The 24,665-nt window shown below is 38.6% G+C and overlaps 2 protein-coding genes and 1 pseudogene across 3 annotated transcripts; all 3 read right to left on the bottom strand.

The window, feature by feature from the left end:
- Positions 1–2,691: 2,691 nt before the first annotated feature.
- Positions 2,692–4,457, bottom strand: bdkrb1 (bradykinin receptor B1). The gene is made up of 2 exons (XM_085257056.1): positions 4,429–4,457; positions 2,692–3,985 (listed from the first exon to the last, which is right to left on the bottom strand). The coding sequence occupies exon 2, from the start codon at positions 3,975–3,977 to the stop codon at positions 2,907–2,909; it is 1,071 nt and encodes a 356-aa protein (XP_085113182.1). The 5' UTR covers positions 3,978–3,985; positions 4,429–4,457; the 3' UTR covers positions 2,692–2,906.
- A 3,786-nt stretch (positions 4,458–8,243) lies between these two features.
- On the bottom strand, positions 8,244–9,272 carry LOC146552363 (B2 bradykinin receptor pseudogene; annotated as a pseudogene).
- Positions 9,273–11,901: 2,629 nt separating this feature from the next.
- LOC146552364 (B2 bradykinin receptor-like) lies at positions 11,902–24,014 on the bottom strand. 2 transcript variants are annotated; one of them, XM_085257808.1, is made up of 2 exons: positions 23,943–24,014; positions 11,902–14,789 (listed from the first exon to the last, which is right to left on the bottom strand). In XM_085257808.1, exon 2 carries the CDS (start codon positions 14,648–14,650, stop codon positions 13,754–13,756), a length of 897 nt encoding a protein of 298 aa, XP_085113934.1. In that variant the 5' UTR covers positions 14,651–14,789; positions 23,943–24,014; the 3' UTR covers positions 11,902–13,753. The 2 variants fall into 2 exon arrangements, with proteins under 2 accessions (XP_085113934.1, XP_085113933.1); XM_085257807.1 differs by lacking the exon at positions 23,943–24,014 and adding an exon at positions 16,097–16,323.
- Between the last annotated feature and the right edge of the window lie 651 nt (positions 24,015–24,665).

The raw sequence follows: 24,665 nt of genomic DNA on the forward strand, positions 1-24,665 counted from the left end.
CTCACTTGAAGGAGAAAATAAACTGACATTAAAGTGATGTCAGATGTCTTTGATGATATGAGATGACTCGATGTTTTGCCACCCCCTCCTCCATTCATTCAGCCAATCCTCTACTTTTCCTCGTTCAGTAGCATTATGTGTATCATTGCACTAAATTTACTTAACTGTGTGTGTGTGTGTACTTTTTAAATTCAGTTTGTAAGTCTGTAGAGATCAGAGCATTAGGTCAGGTGCTCCTGACAACTTACTAAATGTGGTCTCGTGCATTTACAAGCATCATGTGGGACCAGAATAATGGTAATGTTTGTTAACTCTCTCTCTCTGTCTGTCTCTCTCAAATGCATGCTCTCTCTCTCTCTTTCTATAAGTGGAGGAGTTTAATAAGAGCGCGGAGACTCAGAACAGGTCCTGACAAAGACCAGAAGAACATAGCTCGATAGATACGATAGTCACTGCTGACAGTAACAGAAGACGAAGGAGCACATGATGAGTGAGAAGCACCAGGTATTGTTTTGTTTTTTTTCTATTTTTTTAAAGGATGGATCTTAAGGATCTTTTAATTGTATTTCACAGTTGTTATAAGGCTGTCCCACAGCGGCTTCTCGCAAAGCAACATTTTCTTAGCACTATAGACTCAGTGCATGCTGCACAAGCCCGAAACCAAACAGCAGAAAAGTGGAGATAGAGTCAATATTTGAGTATTTAGCAGCCAAACTTCTAATTTCTAAAATATCCTAAAACTCAATTACAGGATACCCTAGCATAATTCGGATTGTGAATATACCAGCATAGGCTTTGCCAAATTAATTCTGAATAATATAAAATGTGAAGATCTGACAAATGTCCCAAAAATTTGTGACACTTTGTATCGCAGCTCAACTGTTTCTATGACCATATGCTTAAAGAATGCTTTAGCCAGACAACCAGGAAAACTAGGATTTATTCACAGATGTCACATTGACATCACAAGAGAAAAACACACAAGTACAGAGACAAAACAAAAACCTGATTGAAGTCCATTTAGATGCTTCTGGGTTCTGGTTTTGTGCATGCTGATTTACTAACATGTTTTTCACAGTAAAGTTGGAGTCAGGAGGCCATTATGTTGTCCGCTGGAACACGTGGCCCTTTTGGTAGTAGGTAAAAAAAAATGAGCACACGTCTTCTGTTTTTCCACAGACTGAAATACCTGAGAAGAACAATGTTCTGCTTTGCCAGATCTTTTCCTGCTCTGACATGTCTACATGCCTACTGAATGGCTGAAAACTTGCAATGCTAAATAACTGTCACTGCATTGTGCAACTGTCTTCAAAGCAGAGAGACTAAAGCAAATCAAAACAGAAATAGCTAAGAAAAAGTAGTGTACTGGTTTTTGGTGAGTTATAGTTCTATTATATTTATTTTCAGTCATATACAGAATGTAAAAAGCAACAAAAATAGTAACAGGTATGTACATATTCTGATAATTATTGTGATAACCTGATAGGCATTACATAATGAGACAAACCATTATATCTAAATGAATACAGTTGCCTAAATAACCAAATAACACCAATAAATAGTTTGACTGAGTAAACATAATTAACTGATTTTAAATACTTATGTCTGCCCCAGGGCAGCTGTGGCTACAACTGTAGCTTGCCTCCACCAGTGTGTGAATGGGTGGATGACTGGGTGTGTAAAGCGCTTTGGGGTCCCTAGGTGGGACTAGTAAAAGCACTATAAAAATACAGGCCATGTGTAACATCAGCTCTGAGAGTGAAAATTACTGAACACCCAAAATGCATAATGCAACATCTGTGACAGTCCTGTCTTCAGCTGGACAGAGAGATGGACTAGGCCACTTTCAGATAAACTGTCACACTGCACATCAGATTACATAACAAATACAATACCATACATTGTTTGCTAGATAGCACCATTTAAAAAATAAAGCCACTTGAGTATTTCATTAGAACGTTTAACTGCACTGGAAAAATAGTCATGGGGCAGTTGTGCACTGTGGTGGGTGCTAAGTATTTTTTTTTATTTTGGGAAGGTCTAATGTTAGGTGAAGGCAAGAAAGCTACAGCAACATTTAGCCCCACCCACAGTATTTCCTCTTAGCTTAAAAGTTTAATGAGTTGACAGAATTAACACCCAGAAGCAAGTAGCATCATGTACCGGTGAAATGAAAATTGTGAGGCAGGCTGTTTGGGAGTCTGCTAAAGTCGGTTACTTATAATGTGTTAACAACATATGGAAACACATAAACTATCTGAGCATTGTCCACAGTTTCTTTAACAACATGAGTGAGGAAAAAAAGGTTTTCCTCCTAACAGTAAACAGTTTTTTCCAAGAATCTTCCAGGAAGGCGTAGCAGGCAAAGGAAATGGCATGAATAAAGCAGTACATTGGTCTAAATAAAAAGGGTCTGACATTGCTTGGATTGTTATTTGATTTAGATAAAATGGACATGACCATATGTTGATAACCCGAAAGACAAAAGCCATAAGATATAAATATTTGGTTTACAATTAATAAATAAATACTGACTAATATGTCAAAATATTTAAATTTAAAGACGTAAAAGACAAACAAAGTTAAACTGAGAAGTCTGTTGCTATAAATCCATATAACATGTCAAAGAAACAGATGCTGTTTGTCCACAATGCAAGACAAAAATGTCATTATGCAGACTGTAAATGCATTTCAGTCTATTTCTCCTGCAGTGTCTGTCCATTACTTATATTATTTCCTCATGCACAGCAATAAACATAATCTGATAGTGCCGATTAGCCACATAACAGCATTATTATTGTGTTAAGTCTAATGACATAATAGTTTTAGAAACATATCCTTTTTTTTGGGTCATTTTATACATAAGCAGCAAAAGAAAAGTAGATGCCATCAGTATGAGACACATTTTATTCTTTGGCATTAACAATGACCACAGGTTTAATTTGCTCTGTTCTGTTGATGTAAGTGGACACAGCAGAGAGTTTATATGTGGTCATGTCTGATCCTCTGCGTTGATATCTAGTCTTTCTGTAGATGGCGCTAACCTTCTTTCTAAAGTACTGCCCTGAGAAGACATACAACAAAGGGTTTAAGACACTGTTGAGAAAGGCTAGATATGCTGAGAGCTGCCTTCCTATATCCAGAGAATCAGACCACAGCTTCTCATCCAGCACATTGACATCACAGAGAATGTCAAGAAAGGTAATTACCTGGAAGGGACCCCAGCATAGTAAAAACACCAGTGTAACAGCATACACTAACACAGTGGCCTTTTTATCACTGGTGTGATGAAAACCAACACTTTCCCTCCTCTCAGATAAAACCTTGATTATATTTCCACTGCTGAAAACAATGACCAAAACAGGAAGAACAAAGCCCACCACATTTATCACAATCTGATGGGCCAGCTTCCAATAGCTGTCATGGGTGTAATCCAGAACGCAGGATGTGGTCTCATAGTCCTCAAAGAACTTCACCTTTCTGTGAGCTATTGTCGGTGTGCTCAGTAAGACCCCTAATATCCACAGGATGAAGCAGATCACCTTGGCGTAGAGCGTCCGTCTCAGCCAGCTGGCCTTCATGGGCTTCACAAATGCTATATAGCGATCGATGCTAATCATGACCAGAGTGAAGATGCTGGTGTAGAAATTGATGATGATTAGGGCGTTGACGATTTTGCACAAGGCCTCTCCATATGGCCAGTTGAACTCATTGAGGATATTCATTGCCCAGAAAGGAAGGCTACACAGTAGAATAAAGTCAGCCAGCGCCATGTTGCTCAGATAGATCTCTGCTACAGTCAGTCGATCTTTGTGGGCAAAAAACACCACCAGCACAAAGCTGTTAAAGAGTAGACCTGCCAGGGATATGGTGAAGATGTATGGGGGGATGATGGTGTGGATAAGCTCCCATTCTGCAGTGACTGGAGACAAGCTGCTATTTTCAGTCAACACTGTCGGCACAGTTGTGAGTTCCATTGGCTCCACTGAGTAGGAAAAAATAAATATTCATAAACCTTCAGTACAATGTTATCATTAAAGATTAAAGCTAACCATTTAAAATCCATCATTAAAGAAATGTGCTACGTAGGAATTCAAATTTGAAGCTAAACAAGGAACTGAACATAAAACAGCTTATATAAACAATCAATGGGTGGCTAATTTTATGACTTTCTTTTATCCAGTTAAGAAAGTTCAGCTCTGGGGAGGAAGCAAACAGCCCCAGAAAAGGAAGATGATTATTTTTCTGTGTTAAAAAACACTCAAGAGCCAAGAAAAGAAAATCACAGGTAGATCTTCTGTGTTGTGTATTGCATCTTTTCTTCTAATTTAATCAGTGGATGACTACTTTGAAAAGACTGATTGCCACATTTTATTTTGTTTTTCTTTTAAGCATCAAATACTGAAAAGGAATTAAAAAAGTTCTTACCGTATGTTTCACCAAAATGTTACTCCGATGGTCAAAGTTGTAATAACAGATAACACGTCTGAGATGGGCTTAACTGTGCTCACGGGCTCCTGGTAAAGTACACAACGAGGCTGCTATGGGCGTTTTGTATATAGTTGCATTCTTCCACACCACTAGTTGAATATATCAAGTTGTTTATCAAAGAGTCAAAATTTGGACGGTGCTCATTTATGAGCAGCAGCTAAAACTGCAGTGGAGTACGGTGGCGTAATGTAGCATGTCTTGGAGAGAAAATGCAGACTTTGGACATTCCAGTTCATAGTGTGTGAAAATACTACTATTATTATCACAGATAGTTAGAAACTAATGACATATACCAAAGAAAGCAGGGTTTTATTTAAACTTTAACAATTATTTATGTCATGATACTGTTGGATTTGGACCAAAATGCTGAACACAAAAGACAGAAATAAATAAGAAAAAACTGCTTTAATCCTGCACTCACACTATAATACAAAACAAAGGAGGCCCACACCTAGAGAAACAGTGCAGGACCAGTCTTAATGTTATTTATCAATAATTTTCATCACAGTTTTTACCAAAGAACATTTTTTGTCTGATGAAAACAAGACAATAACTAAATAAAAATAATGCATGGGGATTAAAACTGTCATAAATATGTTCTGGAGAGACGAGATCCAATCAGAACTAATTAAGTAGTGGGGAAAGGGGGGGCAAGATGGTGAGTGATCCAATCAGAAGTAATCTCCTTGGGCAATAAGGTTAGATGCACACGCTTGATCTGCCACCTGGAACTATGGTAGGTGGGGTTTAGTTAGCTCCCATGCTCTCTATTTCTCATGAAAACACTACAAATTATCAACACTGGGGAGGAAGGCAACAGTAGACATAGAGACACATTTTGCATTTGATATCAAGGAAAATGAGACACTTTTAAAATCATGTAGAGCAGCTCTCACCAGTAACAGCACAACCAACTTTTACACTTAATTGTTTAGTCAACCGAACCAACTTTAGTTATGCTATAAACAGGAAACAGGAATGCAGATTTGACACAGAGAACACAGGAGGGCAGCAAAAACAAACTCAGGGAATTAGCTTTGGTTGTAAATGACAAAAAGGAGACGGACTGAGAATAAAATCATGAAGAGAAATAAGCTAGCATATAAAGCTCAAAATGGCCAGAATTAAGAACAAACTAAGCAGAAAGATACAAATGTGAAAATCTAAACTATAACTAAAAAAACAAAAAACAAAAACAGGCTGAAGGTAATAAACACTAACAGACTAACCCAAAAAAGCACAAAAAACTCAGTAGATACACAACGTTTACCTAACATCTTTCGTCATGGTCTATGGAAAAATGTACTTGTGGAAAAGGGTCGAGCCACTCCTTGTAATTTTCCATCTTCTAGGAAAATTGGAAGTGCACTGATTCACTGTGCAAGCATTAATCAAATAACAGTATTTAAATAAAAAGCTTTGTTGTACAATTGTAATGAACTTGAATGTCTTTTATTTGGTATGACCACTTATAATCTTTAACACAGCCTGAAATCTTTCAGACGAGCTTACTTGTAATTTCTTTAACTAGTCTGCAGGAATAGTTCTCTAGTCTTGTTGAAAGACACTCAACGCTCTTCTTGGGATGTTAATTTTTCTGTTGTTTGTCAGCATGATCCCACACTGCTTCAGTTCAGTTATTGTGTAATCAGCTGTACCTCACTGGGTACCCTAGTCTACTCTATTCCCTGCACTATGTGGTTCCTGTCATATTTCAAAGCAAAATGACCAGGTGTACATCAGAAGTTAGTGAGGGTTATCTGTCTATATGGCTTCCCAAGGCTGCTATTGGATAAAGAAAACTATTCAACAAGAAATAGGAGAGACAGGAAAGAGAGGGGGCAAGACATGCAGCCAAGGGCCGGCCATACGGCATATGGCCGTCTGCTCACCCACTAAGCTAAACAGGTGCCAATCCACATATTTATTGATAAATATTGAGGTGTCATATCTCTTCATAAATGATACAGGGGAGGTCAGAGATTTTTTTTTTTTTAATTCCAAGAAAGTCTTGCTCCTTGGAAGCAAAATATAAAGAAATGACAGAGTATCTCAAAGCTTATGAACAGTCCTGTAAAGATATGACTGATTCAGGAAATTACAGCATTACTCCCTGTCTGGACCTCTCTGTTTGCTATGATGTTGAGATATCATTAATAAAACCTTTAGTTTTTTTCATCTTTTTCATTTGTGATTGTATTAACTGTATAAACATTGAAATCTTTAGACCGGTAATGATTTCCAAATGCTATAAAAACAGATTTATCAGTTTTATCCTCAGCTTGTACATCATCCAGTTCTGATATGTTCTAAATTTAAAGTTATGGTAATGACAACAATAACAAATATTAAACCAACTTCAAATCACACTGGAGTTAATGTAAACTATAATCAGTACTTGGAAGACTTAGATGAAGGGTTATCTAATAATCAGTATGTCCGAGATTGTGTAATCCCTTTTATGGTAAAAATGACAGCAGCATACCAAAATGAAGATGAAGATCAGCTCTTTGCCAAACATTCCTTGCTTAGTCAGTTTTATATATCTGTCCTACATTTGTGACTTTGATTACTTGTAAATGCCAAATTTAACACATGGGACCATTCAAAAAAGCAAAGCCCAGTGTTTTTATAGACAAAATGGATAAACACCAGTTTGCTTCCAGAATTTTTTTTTTTTTTTTAATCTAGCCACCCTGCCTCTCTTTAAACAATACAGAATTATGGCAAACATTAGTCAACTGTTTCCCTCAGTTTCAACATTTTAGAAATTTGTGATATTTGGTTTCCCACTATTTAGAAATAGTGGGAAAGATTTCGTCTGTCTCTGCACAACAATTATTAAACTTCTCATCATCTCTAACATCCTCTGTTAAAGTTGTTTTTACTTGTTTGTTCAGTTTAGAATGTTAAAACATATATAAAATATTGTAGTTTGGAGTTGTCACAGGGAGGGTGTATACTTTGGAAATAATATAGATGCAACCATTACCATGTCACAGCCTTTCCTGTAATTCATGCTTCTCACTGGGGTAACTTTTGGTTTGTTTAGTTCCTGAGAGAAAAAGTTCAGCCAGTTGCCCCCATATCACATTCTCTTACAAGGTGTCAGCACTCTTTATAACCTCAAAAGTTATCTTCTGCTTTAATCAAGGGTTTGACCAATAAAAACGTAAAGATGACTGATTCAGTGCAGTTCAAGAACAACTTTATTAAAGTTTTACTAAGCTGGTTACAGTTCAAAAAAGGTTCCTAAATTACAGGTTGCACATCGGTCCTCCCAAGAATAAGAACCAAACTAAGCTTGTAGTAGGGGTACATGCCAGAAGGACTTGTTTTAGCTTGCTGCTAAGAGAAATTCCTACTGTCTAGAAACAAGTGGTTGTGGACAAACATGCCAAGAATGTGAAAAGATCCGTTTTCGACATGCTTGAATTTGTTTTACAGATGTTGTCATAGAGATTTATTTTTTGCTTTTAGCATGCAAAGGATTACCATAACACAAGTAACTTTTAACCTTTTGAGTTTACCGTCATTTGTGTGGGTGTAAGACACACAAGAGAAGCTTTAATTGATTGGAAAATGAAACACTAATTTAAAAACAAAAATTAAAAAGTAAAGCTAAGCTTCAACGGCCAGGGCAGGCCCTCTTATTAGACCCTAATCCAACAACATAAAATATATTAATACATGAAATTCAATTCAGACACAAATATTTTTAAAAAGAGTTTACTCTTTATATGTAAATTCATTTAGATTTTTGTGCTCTCTGTTTGTTTACTTGAGATGAGATTGGCATTACCATGACCAGATGCCTCACACTGGTCTTTCCTCCTGCATTGAAGGGGTTTAAACACTTCCCTTGCCCGCTCCCTAAAGTTCTTCCCAACAATCACATACAAGAAAGGATTCAATGCACTGTTGCTGTAGCCAAGGTACGTAGCTAGCTGGTTGCCAATGTCCAGCACGTATGCCCACGTGCATCCAGAGATGACCTCATAGTGATCCAAGGTGTCAAAGAAGATCAGAATCTGGTAAGGCAGCCAGCAGAGAATGAACACAGCCAAAACAATAAGCACAAGGTATGCTGCCTTCCTCTCCGCACTCCCGCTGTTGCTTCTTCTCATCTTCTGTCTCTTTAGAATGACTTTAATAATGTGGTAACTACAGAACAATGCAATTGGGACAGGAATGAGAAAGCAGACTATGTTCACAGTTATGTTGTACCGCAATCGCCACCCTTCATGGGGGTAGTCTAGGTAGCATGCATCAATGCCCAGATGGGGGAAGAACTGCACAGAGCGGAAAAGAACAGCAGGAAAACTGAGGAAGATACCAACAATCCAAATGGTTACACAAATTCCATGTGCCCAGAAAGCCTGCCTCTGCCTTCCTTGGGACAATGGTTTAGTGAGAGCCATATATCTGTCCATACTCACAACAGTAAGGAACAACACACTACAATAATAATTCATCCCAATGACAATATTGACAAGCTGGCACATGAACTCCCCAAATCTCCAGTGGAACTTGTTGATTATAGTTGATACCCAGAACGGCAGACAGGAAACCATGAGGAGATCAGCTGCTGCCAGATTGCTCAGGTAAATGTCAGCAACAGAACTTCTGCGCTTCTGAAGACAGAGGACGCAAAGCACGAAGGAGTTGCCGATTACTCCCAGAAGACAGATGATCGACATATAGGCAGGCTGCATGGTGTAAACCCACTCCCATGCATCCGTGTGGTTGCAGACAAACTCAGCTGTTGTGTTGTTCTCCATAAGTAACTCAGCTGGAGGGTCTGAGCCAACTGGTAAAGCTGTTGGATGGTGACAGTGATTCAAAAAGTAGAAAACAAAAAAAGCATGTTCACAACAAATATATACTCTAGTCTAACCTTTTAGTGTATCAGCGGCGGTTTGATGCATGTATCATTACCTTTGTCCCATGATTTCAGTTCTTAGGGAGAGGGGATAATTGATTTAATGGAGTGTGGCTAATGGATGCTTTATCAGCCAAAACACACACTACACACATGCCATCTTCAAAGTAGACCGTCTTAGCAACCAATTCAGTAATGAGCATTTCTAGTGTTGCAAAAGGAAGGCCACAAAAATATGTTTCATGTTAAAAGTACAGTCAGTCATTTTTGTGGGATTATTTAGTAAAATAAAAAGAATATTGTATAAATATACAATGATTAGTGTGTAATTACATCCAACACCAAACTGAAACATTCTCTTGTACTAAGTATTCATCAATTAAGAATAAAAGCCAAAGCCACTTGCATCTTAATGAAATGTCATCCACTTCACCTTGAGCCTTATCTCCTGAACTGAAGTTAGAGCTACAACACTTAAAAAACACACATAATATTTATTTATTCCCAATATTTTCACAGTTAATTATTGTCAGCAGATTAGATGTCTCCATATAGGTGACAACGTGCTGACCAGCGCAGTCACTGGTTATAAGCTAACATTATGTCAGTTAATGTTAGGCTTGAGCGTCCTAAAAATCATACTTTACTTCTGCTAAATAGCTTGACTATATTTTACATCATATGAGAGTTTATTAACTAAGTATCAAAGTCCAACAATGTTATATCCAGTTTAATGAAAGTTTCACTTATGCCATCTAAAAGCAGTTAGCCATGGCTAACAGAGGCTAACAGCAGCCAACAGTAATGTCCTTTTTTTTTTTTTTTTTTTTTTTTTGCCTGTCCCGTTTGGCTCTTTTGCCATCGGAATTGTTGTCTAAAGGCAAACAAAGATGCCCAACGGATTTACTTTACCAAATTGACCATCCCAGCCTTGCCGTAATGGTCCATTTGATTCACCTTTTATTGTTTATTTTATTTTCACTTACTGAATACGGGACAGACTTGACTGGGGGAAAGAAGGGGAGAAAGAAAGAGGGAAAGAGAAACAGCTGAGAAGAGGGACGGGGGAGAAGGGCAAAAGACAAAAACCAACAGAACGGGCAGAGAAAAAAATGCATATATCAATCACCTGGATCATCTGCTGAGAAAGAAAAAAGAAAAAAAGCAGAAGAGAACAAGAGTAATAGAATAAACAACATCACAATGATATATGGGAATATGACAGTAAATACTAAATATTAAACATTATTGTGCAGCACATAAGATCAACAGAACACAGTGTGCTTTGAGGTAGGAGCCAAAAAGGGTGTAGTTTGTGGGTGTGATCACCCGTGTGTACACCTGTGAGCATGGACGCGCTTGTTTTTTTTTTGTTTTTTTTAAAAGGTTCCTTCATGTAATAATCTGCTAGAGGGTGTGGGGGGGCCACAGCCCCATCCTCCAGGGCATGAAGCAGGTATGGAGGAGATCAAAACTCCAGACATCCAGAGGCCCCCAGAACACAAGAGACCAAGGAAGACCAACAGAGGGGCAGCCGCGCCACTGTCCCAGAAAGAGCTGAGGAGAGTCCCAGATGAGGGCTCACTCAGCAGCCGCGGAGCAGAAGCCAGGGGGAGTTGCAGTGACGCGCCCATGAGCTTCGCCGGCAGCCAGCCGTAACAGTAATGTCCTAAACAACCCACCTCAATATTCGCTCATCAGAGGGAGAGGTTAATTTCTCTGAGTCGGTGACTCATATCAGTCTCAAAATTTTACATTTCTTAAAGCTACATATTGATAGCTAAGTTAAGAGTAGACTGACAGCCTACCAAAACAGCGAAAGACTGGGGCAGAAGCGGGAGTCATGTTGCTATCTTACTACACTTACCACGAATGAACAGCAGCTAGTCTCTGTGATCACTCTGTGGTAAAAATGCAAAATACCACAAAATATTTAATTGAGTCATGCAGTATTATTCCTGATTCATTGCTACGTGCTGATATTATTCAAATATGGTAAAATATAGTGGGTACAACAAGGCTTTTTACATAAACAGTGTTAGAAACACTTCAAGCAGCCATGGTTGCTCAGGTGCACAGTCTAAATTTAATGTTTCTCTTGCCTGACTAAAACATGTTTGTCCTACAATGACCACCACTTCTAGGATTATGTATGTTACTTGGAAGGGTTAAGGAAATTGAATTCATTTGACTACAATCTGCAATCTACTGGCATCTACTGATGAGATTTTACACACTGTCACTTAAAAGCCAAAATGAGCTTTGTGATTTGAAAGTTGAGCCAAATATGATTGCATTCTTTTTATCGGAAAGCAGGGGGCAACACCCTTAGCTGCATTGTAATTCCAGTTAGTACCATTGCTGTGTGACCTCAATAAATGTTTTCCCCTCAGTTTTCTGTCAAAGTGAATTAAAAAAAAGGGAGTCCTTAGTAGAGTCAGTAGAGTTGCTCACTGATACTGTCACGGCTGCCGAGGCAAGCCGTGTGGCGTTGAAGGAAAAAGGACCCAAAATGCAGGCAGTGACTGATGATACGAGTGACGTTTATTTACAAGTGGCGGAGTGGCAAAACAGGCAATGAGGGATGACAAATAACTGAAGAAACCTAAACTGGGAAAACTAAATAGCAAACCTGAGATCATACAAAACAGGGTGAGGGGCAGAGCGCTGCAGACTAAGGAACAGAACACCATGGAACACAGACGAACCAACAACAAGCACAGACCGACACCCACTATATATACACACACAAGGTAATCAGGTAATCACACACAGGAGGGAAGAACAGCTGATCCTAATACACAAAGACGACTGGAGGATAAAAGCTGAACACAATGACAACACACACAGACCTTCAAAATAAAACAGGAAATCCAGAACAAGAACAGGGCACAAGGGGAGGACACAAAATACCAAAATCAGAATAACTAGAACATAGAAAAATAATCATAAAATACAAAATGCTGGGTCAGCGACCTAGCACCATGACAGACACAAGTCTTTAACCAGTGTTTATGACGCATGGTTTCAAATCACCAAGAAAACGGTGTCGAAAGTGTTCACTTTCAGGTGTCATAACAGAACTTCACTAACAGGGTGAAGTCATATTGACTGTGTCCATGTTTATTAAACAGTCTGTGAAGTCTTATGGAAACATGAATGAGGCATCTGCACTAAAACCTCTTCAGTGACTGTCATCCCCCACTGTGGTGTTTACAGAATAGTCAAAATTTTAATTAATATTCCCATTTAGTAGCACAACATAAACCAGAATAACATGAACTTTGAACATGAATGTGGGAGTGACATACATTTCAGATTTGAAGGACAAGGCTAAAAATCACAAAATTAAACCCATTTTAAAAAGCAGACAAAAACACATAAAACGAGGTTGAACTGTGTGTTTTCTGGCAGACATTCTACAATTTGCGGTAACTTTTTCTGCATGCCTTTTGTTCCACAACAATTTTCAGCACTAGCAATTGTGGTGAAGCCTGATATCCTGCTTGGCAAGATTTGCCTTCATTTTGAGGACACCTATGGGTGTACCCTTGCCCACAACCCATTTTGAGTAAACACTTGGCAATTAAAAGGTGGTTTGGGGGACAGATATACAATAAAAAAAAAAGAAAAAGTTATGTCTATACAGCCAACAAAAAGAAGCATGTTTGTGCGTCACAACTGGAAACTTGTTGAAAGAGTCACATGTTTAAGTCTGGAAACTCTGAGTCAGAAACACCAGAAACACTTAGCAAGACCCTGTTTCAACATGAACCTTTGGATGTTCAACTTAACATTCAAATGCATCATAAAGATTCATAAAGCGAAAGACCGCATGTTGATTTTATTCATCGTTATGCTCTGAGTGAAACAAATAGTGGCATCATTTGCATCTTCAGCAATAAACTTTATAACAAAAAAGTTGTATTTACATAAATTATTTTACAGTACACATATTTACATCACAGAACCAGTACAGCCAAGATACTGATGACTACTACAGTTTGTAATATATGAATCCAACAATATCACACACTGGTGAGTTGTTGCAATATATAAAATATGTCTTCATTTTTTTCCAGTTCAAGCTAAACAACAGTGTTTTGCATTTGGTAGTAATCTGTAATACAACCACCTTTTCTAAACGTAACAGTGAGACGTTGTGCATCAGCTAACATACTAAAGAAAGAGTTCGTTAAAAGGTTTCTTAACAATGTATGATTAAGTCTGATTATTACAAAGCTACATCCACTGCGATTTCACGAACTTCATTTGATTTTAGATTTCATTTGAACCATTTAGTTTAAGACAATATCATTAAATGACTGCCCACTATCCTTCTGTGCTTTTGTTTGCAAAAAGCAATTTGCATACAGCATTTTATACAGAAGTTTTCAATGTGGAGGACAGGTTTGAACGTGTGGAGTCAGATAAGGTTTTCCTCTGGTGGCCCCACTGCTGGAAGAGTTCTCTGACTTTTTTCCGGAAGTTCTTTCCTACAATAACGTATAGGATCGGGTTAAGAATGCTGTTCAAGAAGGCTAAGTAGGTGAAGATCTGGATGCTGATGTCCACAGCATTTTCAAAGTGACAGCCTTCCAGTATCCCACCTCGTAAAAGCACATCTACTATGGTGATTACATGGAATGGCACCCAGCAAATTAGGAAGGCTACAAGGACTGCCAGGACCAAAATGGTGGCCTTTCGTTCTGTGTTTTCAGCATTGAACCTCTCAATTGCTTGCAATTTCAAAGCCTGAATAATATTAAAAGTGCAAAAGGAGATAATTGAAATGGGAATAACAAAGCTAAAAATGATCAATATCCCATCACAGATAACTTGTACGTTGTGGTTTGGATAGTTTAGATAGCACACAGTACCATATTCAGGGAAATATCTCACTTCCCTGAAGATGAACACAGGTATACTCAGAAGCAAGCCAAAACCCCATGTCAGCAGACACCCTAGTTTAGCATATTTTGGACTACGCATTCTTCCATGTGACATCGCATGTACCAGCGCTACATAGCGATCGATGCTAACCAGAACAAGAAAGTATATGCTGCAGTAGGCATTCATCTTAATTCCCACATTGATAACTTTGCACATGAAATGACCAAAAGGCCATTTAAAATCATTGAGCATGTTAACGGCCCAGAAGGGCAAACAGGACACCAGGACTAGGTCAGCAGCAGCCAGGTTGCTCAAATAGATTTCAGCTATGGTGCACGCCTTCTTGTGGAAGCAGAAGACAGTCAGAACGAACATGTTAAGCATAATTCCCAGCACGGTGATGAGCAGAATGTACACTGGTTGGTGTGCAGTGAGCCACTCCCATAGTTCGTGATCTGGACAATGAGTCTCATTGGTGTTGTTATTGTTTCCATATGATATAGTGGTGCTGTAGTCTGGGATGCTGTAAAGACAAAATGAGACATGAAGTAAATAGGCAGTTAAACATCAACAGTACATTAGGTTCTTACCTTGAGTTTATGTAAAATACCAATGCGATAAATATGGAGCTTTAGCCAGCACTTAGCTGGCTATCGTCTCTGCAAACCCAACAGTTGCCCTGCTACATACAATATTTACCATACAGATATGAAACTGATGTCATTCTTCTTATCTTATTCTAAGAAAAGAAGTAAATAAGCATGTTAATGAACAGATGTCCTAACTGTACATCCATTGTGTGCTGTTTGTCATTCTTTCTCTGTCGACCAGGTTCAGTTTTCCAACTAGTTGATTGCTGAAGAAATCTCCACCCACTGACTTAGCCTCTTGTTTCAACAAGAACAGAGCTGAACATGAAAGCCTGTAATAAACGTGATGAATACATTTCTGGTTGTGGAGCAAGCTACTTTGCAGCTATGACCTTTGTATTGAACCAAAGGATAAGCTTAAAACATAAAGAAATTGTTGAACAATAAGGGTGTTTGCACATCTGCAGCACTCAAAAATTATATAAGCTTGTCTGAGACTGAACCACCTTGTTCCACTAATGAGCATCAGGCATAGCATAATGTTGTTTATGCTTCTGCTTAATTCCCCTATCATGTTACCTAATTGGCAATCTGTTCTTTCAAACCATACTGTATGTACCCTATGCTTACATCCACGTGTGTGAATGTTTAAGAGCAATTAAAATTACTGAAAGTTGCTCCAAAGTTTGTTTCTGTTGGCGTAAGGAGCACTTGGCAGCAATGTGGCAGACGGCACAATGGAGGGCAGAAGCTTCTGTTGGTTAAAATAACCAAATGTTTGACATGGATTAAACTCGTCTTTAGAAGAACATGCTTAGGCAAAACCTGAGCTCTCATATCATGTAGTACAACTGATGTTTTAATGTACAACAAAAAAGAATAAATGAAAAACAAAATAAAGAGAAAAAGATGCTTCTTCTGGTCATCGTCGATATGTAACTCTATACTTCTATACTCTACATTACACCCAAAAAGACATGTTTTTTTTTAAAGTCTCACTCGCTGTAACAACAAAGGCAAGAAGTTCATTTTAACAGCAGCTGTCAGCTATCAGTAGTTGTATTACCTGCTTTACACACATTGGAGTATATTTAACCTGCTTGAGCACATGGTTACTGACAAAATGATTCTAAAAAATAAAACAATTGGAAAATTGTTCTCCATTCTTAGGGGATTTTTTTTGGTTATATCTCACATGAAAGATTTAAAAATATATAGAGTATATTTGATTCATACATACCTTGTAGGTCTAAGAGTCATTTTCCTATGTTCAGATGTCCTGCTGCACTGTTAACAGTTAACTCCCCCACTCTAGTCTGCCTGTCTCTGCCTCACGCTCCTAAAGGAAACTGTAATTAAAGTGATGTCACCAAAAAAAAAAAGAAGGCATGGCAAAAAACCCTCACTTCTCTCATTTCACATTCAGTCTGAATGCTCCCTGTCTGTCGGTCTGGGTTGCACCTTATTCAAAGATGCACTAGTAACATGCAACAAGCCATACTAATATCCAAAGTAGACTGTAGACTCTAGGCTCATCTTGTTAATCATGTTTCTTTTGTTTATTACATTATTCACATTATTGTCAGAGTGGGTATTATACCAGAGCGTACACAGGGTTGAAGGCCTGTTTTTGGTGAAAAACAGGAGAAGGTGGTGGAGAAACAGAAAAAGAAAAGGGACCAAAAGAAAGAGAGAAAAAAGGGGCTGCAGGGGACAAACAAAAAGGGCGCAAAAGGCTTTAAATATGTTATCTCCTCATGCTGGTACTGCAGCTTCTGCATGTACTGTAACTTCTGCATGTGTTTCCATTTCATGCTTTCGAGAGGCAAACCGTGAAATGGACATGGCAGACGGGTGCATCTGTTACACAGTTTTCCGTGATATGGATTTGAATAAAACCAGGCACTTTTTGTCCCATGTACGCCTCTTAGTAAGTTCTTACAAAACTAAACAGTTGTGGCTTGACATAGTTCATGTTTACATGTTAAATATTTTCTGACCTGATGTATATACTCACTAGATAGCTAATTCTGGTTCTTAACGCAGCCAGTGACATCTTGGCAATTTAATGGTCAAGTCAATCTGCTGAAGTTCAAAGTAAGCATCAGAATGAGGAAAAAGGGTCTTTCAAGTAACTTTAAATGTGGCATGGTTGTTGGTGCCAGATGCGCTGTTCTGATATATTTCAGAAACTGCTGATCTGCTGGGATTTTCCCACACAACCATGTCTAGGGTTTACAGAGAATGCTCTGAAAAAGAAAAAACATATCCAGTGAACTGCAGTTTTCCAGGCAAAAATGCTTTTTTGATGCCAGATGTGAAAGGATAAGAACATATTGACTGCTTTGAGCTGTTAGAAAAGCAAACTTAACTCAAGTCAACACTTCTTATACAAAATAGTGTATGCAGAAGAGCATCTCTGAAGGCACAATGCATCAAAACTTGAAGCAGATGGGCTAGACCACACCGACTGCGACTTCTCCGAACAGGCAAACTGAAGTTACATTTTGTAAACTATACCACAGAAGACTGGAAAAAAGTTACACGGTTCAATTCAATTCAATTCAATTTTATTTATATAGCTCCAAATCACAACAACAGTCGCCTCAAGGCGCTTTATATTGTAAGGTAGACCCTACAATAATACATACAGAGAAAAACCCAACAATCAAATGACCCCCTATGAGCAAACACTTTGGCGACAATAGGAAGGCAAAACCAGGCTCAGGGAGGGGCGGCCATCTGCTGCGATCCATCACAGCCTACCGGAATTTCATTGTTGACCATGTCCACGCCTTTATGACTGCAATTTTCTCAGCTTAAGATTGCTGCTTCCAGTACAATAACTTGTCATGTCATAAAATTAAAATCATCTCAAATTAGTTTCTTGAACATGAAAATGAGTTCAGTGTGCTCAAATGAGCTCTATAGTCACCAGATGTCAATCCAACAGAGCAGGAGTGTCCAACTCCAGTCCTCGAGAGCTACTGTCCTACAGCTTTTAGATGCGTCCTTGTTCCGACACACCTAAATCAAATGAATGGCTTGTTACCAGCCCTTTGCCCAACTTCATGGCATGCTGAAGAGGTAATTCAACCATTTGATTCAGCTGCGTTGGAGTATGGATGCATCTAAAAGCTGCAGGGCAGTAGCTCTCGATGACTGGAGTTGGACACCCCTGCAATAAAGCATCTTTGTGATGTGGTGGAACAGGAGATTTGCATCATAGATGCACTACAGCCAACAAATCTGCAACAACTGTGTGATGCTATCATGTCAATATGGAGCAATATCTCTGAGGAATATAATATGGATACACGTCCCATTAGTATTGTTGGGAAGAGAGTTCCTTACACCACTGAAGTGCAGAGACAAAAGAATCCATTTACGGCACTTTGTAATATTTCCCGTAAGATAATTATTGCAGTGAATAAAGCTGCCAATTTCTTTAGAAGTGCATTTTCACTGGGCATTATGGCAATATATCATTAGGGTAATCAACATCGCCTGAACAGATGGTTATCTTTGCATAGTAGGTTTCCATTTGGTGGATAAAAGCAATTTTACACAAAGATGTCAGATTAAATGTTATGTTACTTAATAGTCAGGTAAAACAGGTAAAATCCAACAAGTCAGAGAGTATTGTAAAATGCAGATTTGTTCTATCCCAACTCACGGTATTTTGGTACAAAATAAGCCTTAAATCTCTGATGATGTTCTGCAGCACCATATACATATTGGCACTATTAACAGAGAAAAAATACTTAAAATGTACAAATATACATGCCAGTGTTAAAAAATAATATGTAACAAATAGTGTTATGTATATTCAATTGGGTTAGTGCACATAGAATTTGGGGTCCTTAGGGACTAGTAAAGCACTATATAAATACAGGCCATTTACCATTTACCATTTACCATTGCACAGTGGTGGTTCATAGAGGAAATGGGGGAAAAATGGGGGGTAGGGGGTTACCGGTGCATGTGTGAGTTCAGGGTGGTTATATTCTTTGGGAAGAAACTGTTTTTGAGTCTGTGGGTTTTTCTGCTGTAGCGCTTCCCTGAGGGAAGCAGGCTGAACATGTTGAAACCAGGGTGGGAACTGTCCTTGATGATGTTTGCTGCTCTGCTGAAACAGCGGGAGAAATAAATATCCATCAGGGAGGGGAGAGGGCAGCCGATGATCTTTTGTGCTGTCTTGACTACACTCTGAAGCCTCGCTCTATCCGCCTTAATGCAGCTGCCGTACCATACCATGATGCAGTAAGTTAGCAGGCTCTCAATGGATGAGTGGTAGAAGATCAGCAGCAGGTTGGAGTTCAGTTTGTACTTCCTGAGGACCCTCAGGAAGTGCAGCCGCTGTTGGGCCTTAAGCATTGTTTGCATAAAATGCATGCTCAAAAAAAAGTTTTGTCTCACTCCGATTCCTTCTTTTTGCATGTTGAAGCTCTACTTGGAACCTTGTTAAGATCCAATCATGCAAAATATGACTTTTTGCCATTTTTCAAGTTGTCTTAAACTTCTGATCGGGACTGTATATTCAGTTCTGTCCTACCTACTGAAGAGCCTTCTGCATGTTAAATGTCCACTGTTTCAGCATATTCCTAAAATTTGCCGACACAAAACCACTGGACTGGTCTCTTTATCAACCGAAAAGCACTATGCAGGGTTCTTTGATCTTCTCTTTGTTGTGTTTTAAACAAATGGCAGTAAAGCCCTAAATTGTTGTACAATCCAAATAAACAAATTAAACAACGCGGTCATCGTGATGTGTTACCACCAGATACCAGATGCTTTTCCTCAGGGTGATGTCCATACTAATCGTCTAATCTCTAAACAGTCTCTCTTATATTTCATACTAATAAGATTTTCTGTAAACGAAAAAGGCTCGTGTCTATGTGACATATTACTAAAAAGCACCAAAATGGAATAAACAGCTCTCCCATTAAGCAAGCACTTATCTGTGGACTGAGATTTTCATATGACCTGCAGATAACATATGGGTGCACATCATGGTAATTAGAGATATGTAATAAGATTTTAGCTAAACACAGAATACTAGACCGAAGGCCATCTTCAAGTTATCACTGATTCGAAGAGACAAAGGGCTTAAAAGCTGTGTGGAAACAAAGCTCGTGTGTCTTGGTCATGCTCTTAATGTGCAACGGATGCATGATCACAAGGAAGTTAGTGAATAGACTGGTATTTTATAATCACGTTTCACTTCCCCACATCATGTCAGTCATAGGGCTGATACAGGCAAACTGTTGGACTATTCTGTTTTGTTTTGAGAGAACTGTTATTGTTATATAAGTATGTAATTAGATTGGTGAAGAGTGACCTCAGTTTGATCCCTGGCAGGTGGGATCCCTGCAGGCAGAGTAACACAGTTAACATTCATTTGTAGGCAGATTCCCAGCTGCTGTCTTTGGTTTTCCTCCAAGATGTGTCAGTGTTGCAGTAAATAGGTTGCTTGCTTCCTTTCCTCAATCACCATTTCCTCATTTCTAAAAAATATTAAATTTCAGATATCTTATTTGATGCCTTTTTATGCACTTGCATGATACATTTCTGTGTCTACTAAAGAGGGCAAAGGCTCCACTGACACAAAAGAACAAAAGGGCTTAGTTCACACATTTGTTGCAATTAATGCATACCCCAATTAGCCGAATTTGGGTTGTAATATTTACTTAAGAATAGAATCTGGGCCCTTATGAACAGAGTTTCCATGTTTGAATAAAAGTGGGGTTTTTTTAAGTCTTAAACTCACAGCCCTGCAATGTAAATAGCATTTGATGTAAATCTAAATTCTGCTCTGTTGCCTCTAAAGTATGGGCTTAATATAAAAGGAGCAGTTAAAAAAAAAAAAGCAAGTGAGGTTTCCTGCTGTAGAGAGAGGGAAATTTAGTGATGGAAATATTGCCACAACTTTGTTTGTAAGATTTAAAGTTACAGAGACTTCCCATTGTTGTTAGTGGAGGTGAAAGTAATTGCACACATTGCAAAGTTGTGTCTTGCTTCCTGAAAAATCTCCAAAACAGACTTTGTTTATAGAGTTGTATTTTAGAAGATGAATTGCACCGCTTCTATTTTCATCTAGAAATAGCTCATGCCATGCTTTCGATGGTTATCTCAATGACTCTGTAACAATAGTAAAGCGCTGCCAATGAAAACACTGATGTAACTGTGACTTTTGATGCTCGAAATCTTAAGTAGAGAATGTTGTTGTGGTTTCTTTCCACAGTATATTATGGGATGGTGGAAGGATAAACTTAAAGGAACACTGTGAAGTTTGGCTCTGATATCTCTAAGATTCTTGAGATTCTAAGCCATTTCTCTACCACTAGTTAAAAAAGGGGTTACTATATTGTGAAATAAATAAGCACTGCAGTCAAACACATCCTGTACAAGTGTTGTTACAAGCAATTTTAATAATTATATAAATATGAGGGCAATGCAAATCAGTTAATAAAAATAAAAACATCCACTTGTCCAGCTCTCTACAAATACACAAAATTCTATTACATAGAAAGGTGCCACCATATACTATACTCCCAAGTGGGCACACTGGCTGCCACCAGGAAGCCATATAATTAAGTACAAAGGAGGTAAAACACTAGTGGATAATGATCAGTGCTTGAATGTAATTAGAAAAATAAAATAAAAATAATTACAGTCGCACATAGTATAAATATAACAAGTATTAAAAAGGAGCTTTGTCTTATACACATGCATATGATATGTGCTTATTAAGTTCAGATATTCTAGTCAACACTGATCAGGCAGCTACAGGTTTATGATTCCTGAAAAAGTTTTCCCTGTACAAGAAAAATTAAACAATAAATCAGCCGGCTAAATTTCGTGGTGCACTTCTGTGGAAACATCCAGCCCCAAGTTATCAGTTAATCAACAATGGTAACTCATCGAGCATGGAAGAGACACTTCTGTTTAGCTTTGCTACAAAACACCTGCGCCAACTACAGCAAGTGTAAAAGCACTCAGGAAGTGACAAAACCTCGGACTATAGCTCATAAATGGTACATTTATGGGGGCGATCGTGGCTCAAGAGTTGGGAGTTCGCCTTGTAATCAGAAGGTTTCCGGTTCGAGCCCCGGCTTGGACAGTCTCGGTCGTTGTGTCCTTGGGCAAGACACTTCACCCGTTGCCTACTGGTGGTGGTCAGAGGGCCCGGTAGCGCCAGTGTCCGGCAGCCTCGCCTCTGTCAGTGCGCCCCAGGGTGGCTGTGGCTACAATGTAGCTTGCCAGTGTGTGAATGGGTGGATGACTGGATATGTAAAGCGCTTCGGGGTCCTTAGGGACTAGTAAAGCGCTATATAAATACAGGCCATTTACCATTTACTGCACATATAGACCTTGGAGTGCTGTGGTGAATCAGCTTTCTCTACTGAGCAAGACAGCGGGGGCCTTGTACCTCATGCAAAGCATCTTCCACTAACGCACCCACTATTCCCAGTAACGTGAAATCTCCTAAGGACCTAAGAAATCCCATGCTTTTAAATAGCACAACATAAAATAAAGTCTATTAACTTTAACAGCCTTTAAGAAAAAAAAAACTTGTATAGAAATAAATCCAATGAATTGTCTCCCCCAGTTTATTAACTGAAGTTTTATAGACTTGCAAACTTAAAGGTCCTTGAGTAACAGGCTACATATCTGTCTGCTGTTGTTAGTTATGTCTCAGTGTGTGCAGTGAAGTACATAACGAATGTCTGGACGAGGGGGCGGCGACGCTCACGCTACTCCTCGAAAATACTCAGCTCATTTCCTGTCTCCTTCTGCCTGTCTCAAAAGATTTTTTTCCAGGCCGTGAGCTCCATTACTCAGTGTCCCACCCCCATCTCCTCTTCCATAACTCCACACAGATTTGAGACAACAGGGAGCAGCTCTGGGTATTTATTGTTTTCACAGCTGCCTCGTACACTCTGGGCTTTTGCAAGGAGAGTGAGTAAGCGCTTACAAAAAGTGGAAGGAGTGGCCACAGGCCTGTCTGAAACCACTAATGCAACTTTGATGAGCACTAAACCTTGGAACACAAACCCATTTCTTCAAACATCAAAAATTCAACCAGTGCTGCTCAAATGTTCCTGGCAGATAATATACAAACCACAGAACAATGCTGTTTATACTGCTGGAAATCCACAACTTGTGAAATAAGTTGGTCACAGATGCCCCTGTTACATTTAATATTTTGATTTAATAAAGGCATTGCAAAATGTTGAAATCAATTTAAAAAAAGACAATCACAAACCAACCATCACAATTATTTTGCAAGACATTGAGTCAGCAGTAAGTGGGCAGCCACAGTCTGAATGTCTGTCGTCTGAAATTTACTTCTGTTTTCAGCTCATGGTTTGATTGTTTGAAAAAAAAAACATTTTAAGAAGATTTAAAATTTTAAGATCCAGGAAATCTACCATTTATGGTACTTCAAACGTGTTTGCGTCAACTGACTATGGCGAAAGTTGTGTATGTTCATAGTTTACAGAAAAAGAGAATGAGAAGTAAACTGTGGTAGAAGATCACCTTATTAGGGAAAAATATTTAATCTTCCAGTGACTTGCAAAGTACGTAATCGTAGCTATAACTCATGGTTACGATTTACTTGACATAAATAATTTCAAAAGGGCAGTCTTTTATCAACAGAGACTCTGAGCAAACAGACTTTTGAAGTTCCCATCTGTGCTATTCTCGACACTAGCTATGTTGCTGCCAGACCACCTTAGCCAGTTATTTAGACTTACGTTTGAGTTTTGAACAGTTATTTTTAACAGCTTTCTTTGAACAGACCACAGTGCAAATTATGAGAAAAAGCTAGCTTTCTATTCTGATACTCAGCCTTCTGCAGCATACAAACACACTGTTTCATTTTTTTTTCATGTTTTTCAATTTCCTTTAAAAGAATGTCTGAAGACTAAAATGCAATAACTCAAACATGCTCGTCTTATTTTGATAGTTCAAGCCTCAAAACAGACATGCCTATCATCTGGCCTTGTTTTGAAATAAAAACAAACAAACACTGGTGTCACATTTTAGAATTCTGCTCCTTACAGGCTCTCCACACTTACTTGCTTTGTGGCTCTTGAATGTCACCTGGCGTTCTCCTTTGCACATCTGCAAGAGGACTCTGTCACTTAAACATAAACATGTTTTTTTTGGCGCATCGGGTGCAACATGAGTCATCATAAGGTGCTCATAACACAGGATATGGGAGTGTTCCTTATTTGCTGACAGTCTGAAAGACTTAAAGGTCAATATTAGCTTTAGAAAAACTAAATAGTGGTGATACTTAGAAAATAAATCACAACTAGGTATTGCTATTGTGTGTTCTTACTAGTCAAAATGTTCCTCCATTTAAAAAAAAAAAAAAAGCTTTCAGAGAGCATTTATAAAATGCGAAAAGCACCTTTTGTTTATGTTTACTTTGTTTGTCGAGAGTTTAGTACTGGAAAGCAAGTTCTGTGATAAAACTAGGAAAGCTACATTGTTTTGAGAAAAAGGCAGTCTGTTTGTGATTATAATTCCAAAGGATAAGATTCTTCAAGTATCAGAAGACTTTGTGACATGATCCTTCCTTGGCTGCTCCCCAAGCTGCTTCGATTTGAAGGGTGTGGCCCTGGCTTCTGCAGGGGTGGGCCTCACAACATAAAGTACACACTGCACTTTGAGGAGAAGCCTGGTTCTTGAGAAATGAAGAGGGGGAATCTCACTTTAGGCAACAGGGATGAAAATAAGATATACTTTATATAGCTATGCTGTACTTACACAGTAATCTTAATGTATAATTAATC

This window comes from Mchenga conophoros, linkage group LG19, assembly GCF_057382185.1.
Source record: "Mchenga conophoros isolate Kocher_MC1m ecotype Shallow Benthic linkage group LG19, M_conophoros_male_GT1.1, whole genome shotgun sequence".
In the NCBI taxonomy this organism is placed as follows: domain Eukaryota; kingdom Metazoa; phylum Chordata; class Actinopteri; order Cichliformes; family Cichlidae; genus Mchenga; species Mchenga conophoros.

Bases quoted from the DNA above. Each gene is read 5' to 3' on its own strand.
- bdkrb1 (XM_085257056.1), bottom strand. From the start codon at position 3,977: ATGGAACTCACAACTGTGCCGACAGTGTTGACTGAAAATAGCAGCTTG.
- LOC146552364 (XM_085257807.1), bottom strand. From the start codon at position 16,116: ATGACTCTTAGACCTACAAG. The intron at 14,790-16,096 runs GTATGTATGAAT...TTGTCTTTACAG, and splicing joins ATGACTCTTAGACCTACAAG to CATCCCAGACTACAGCACCA.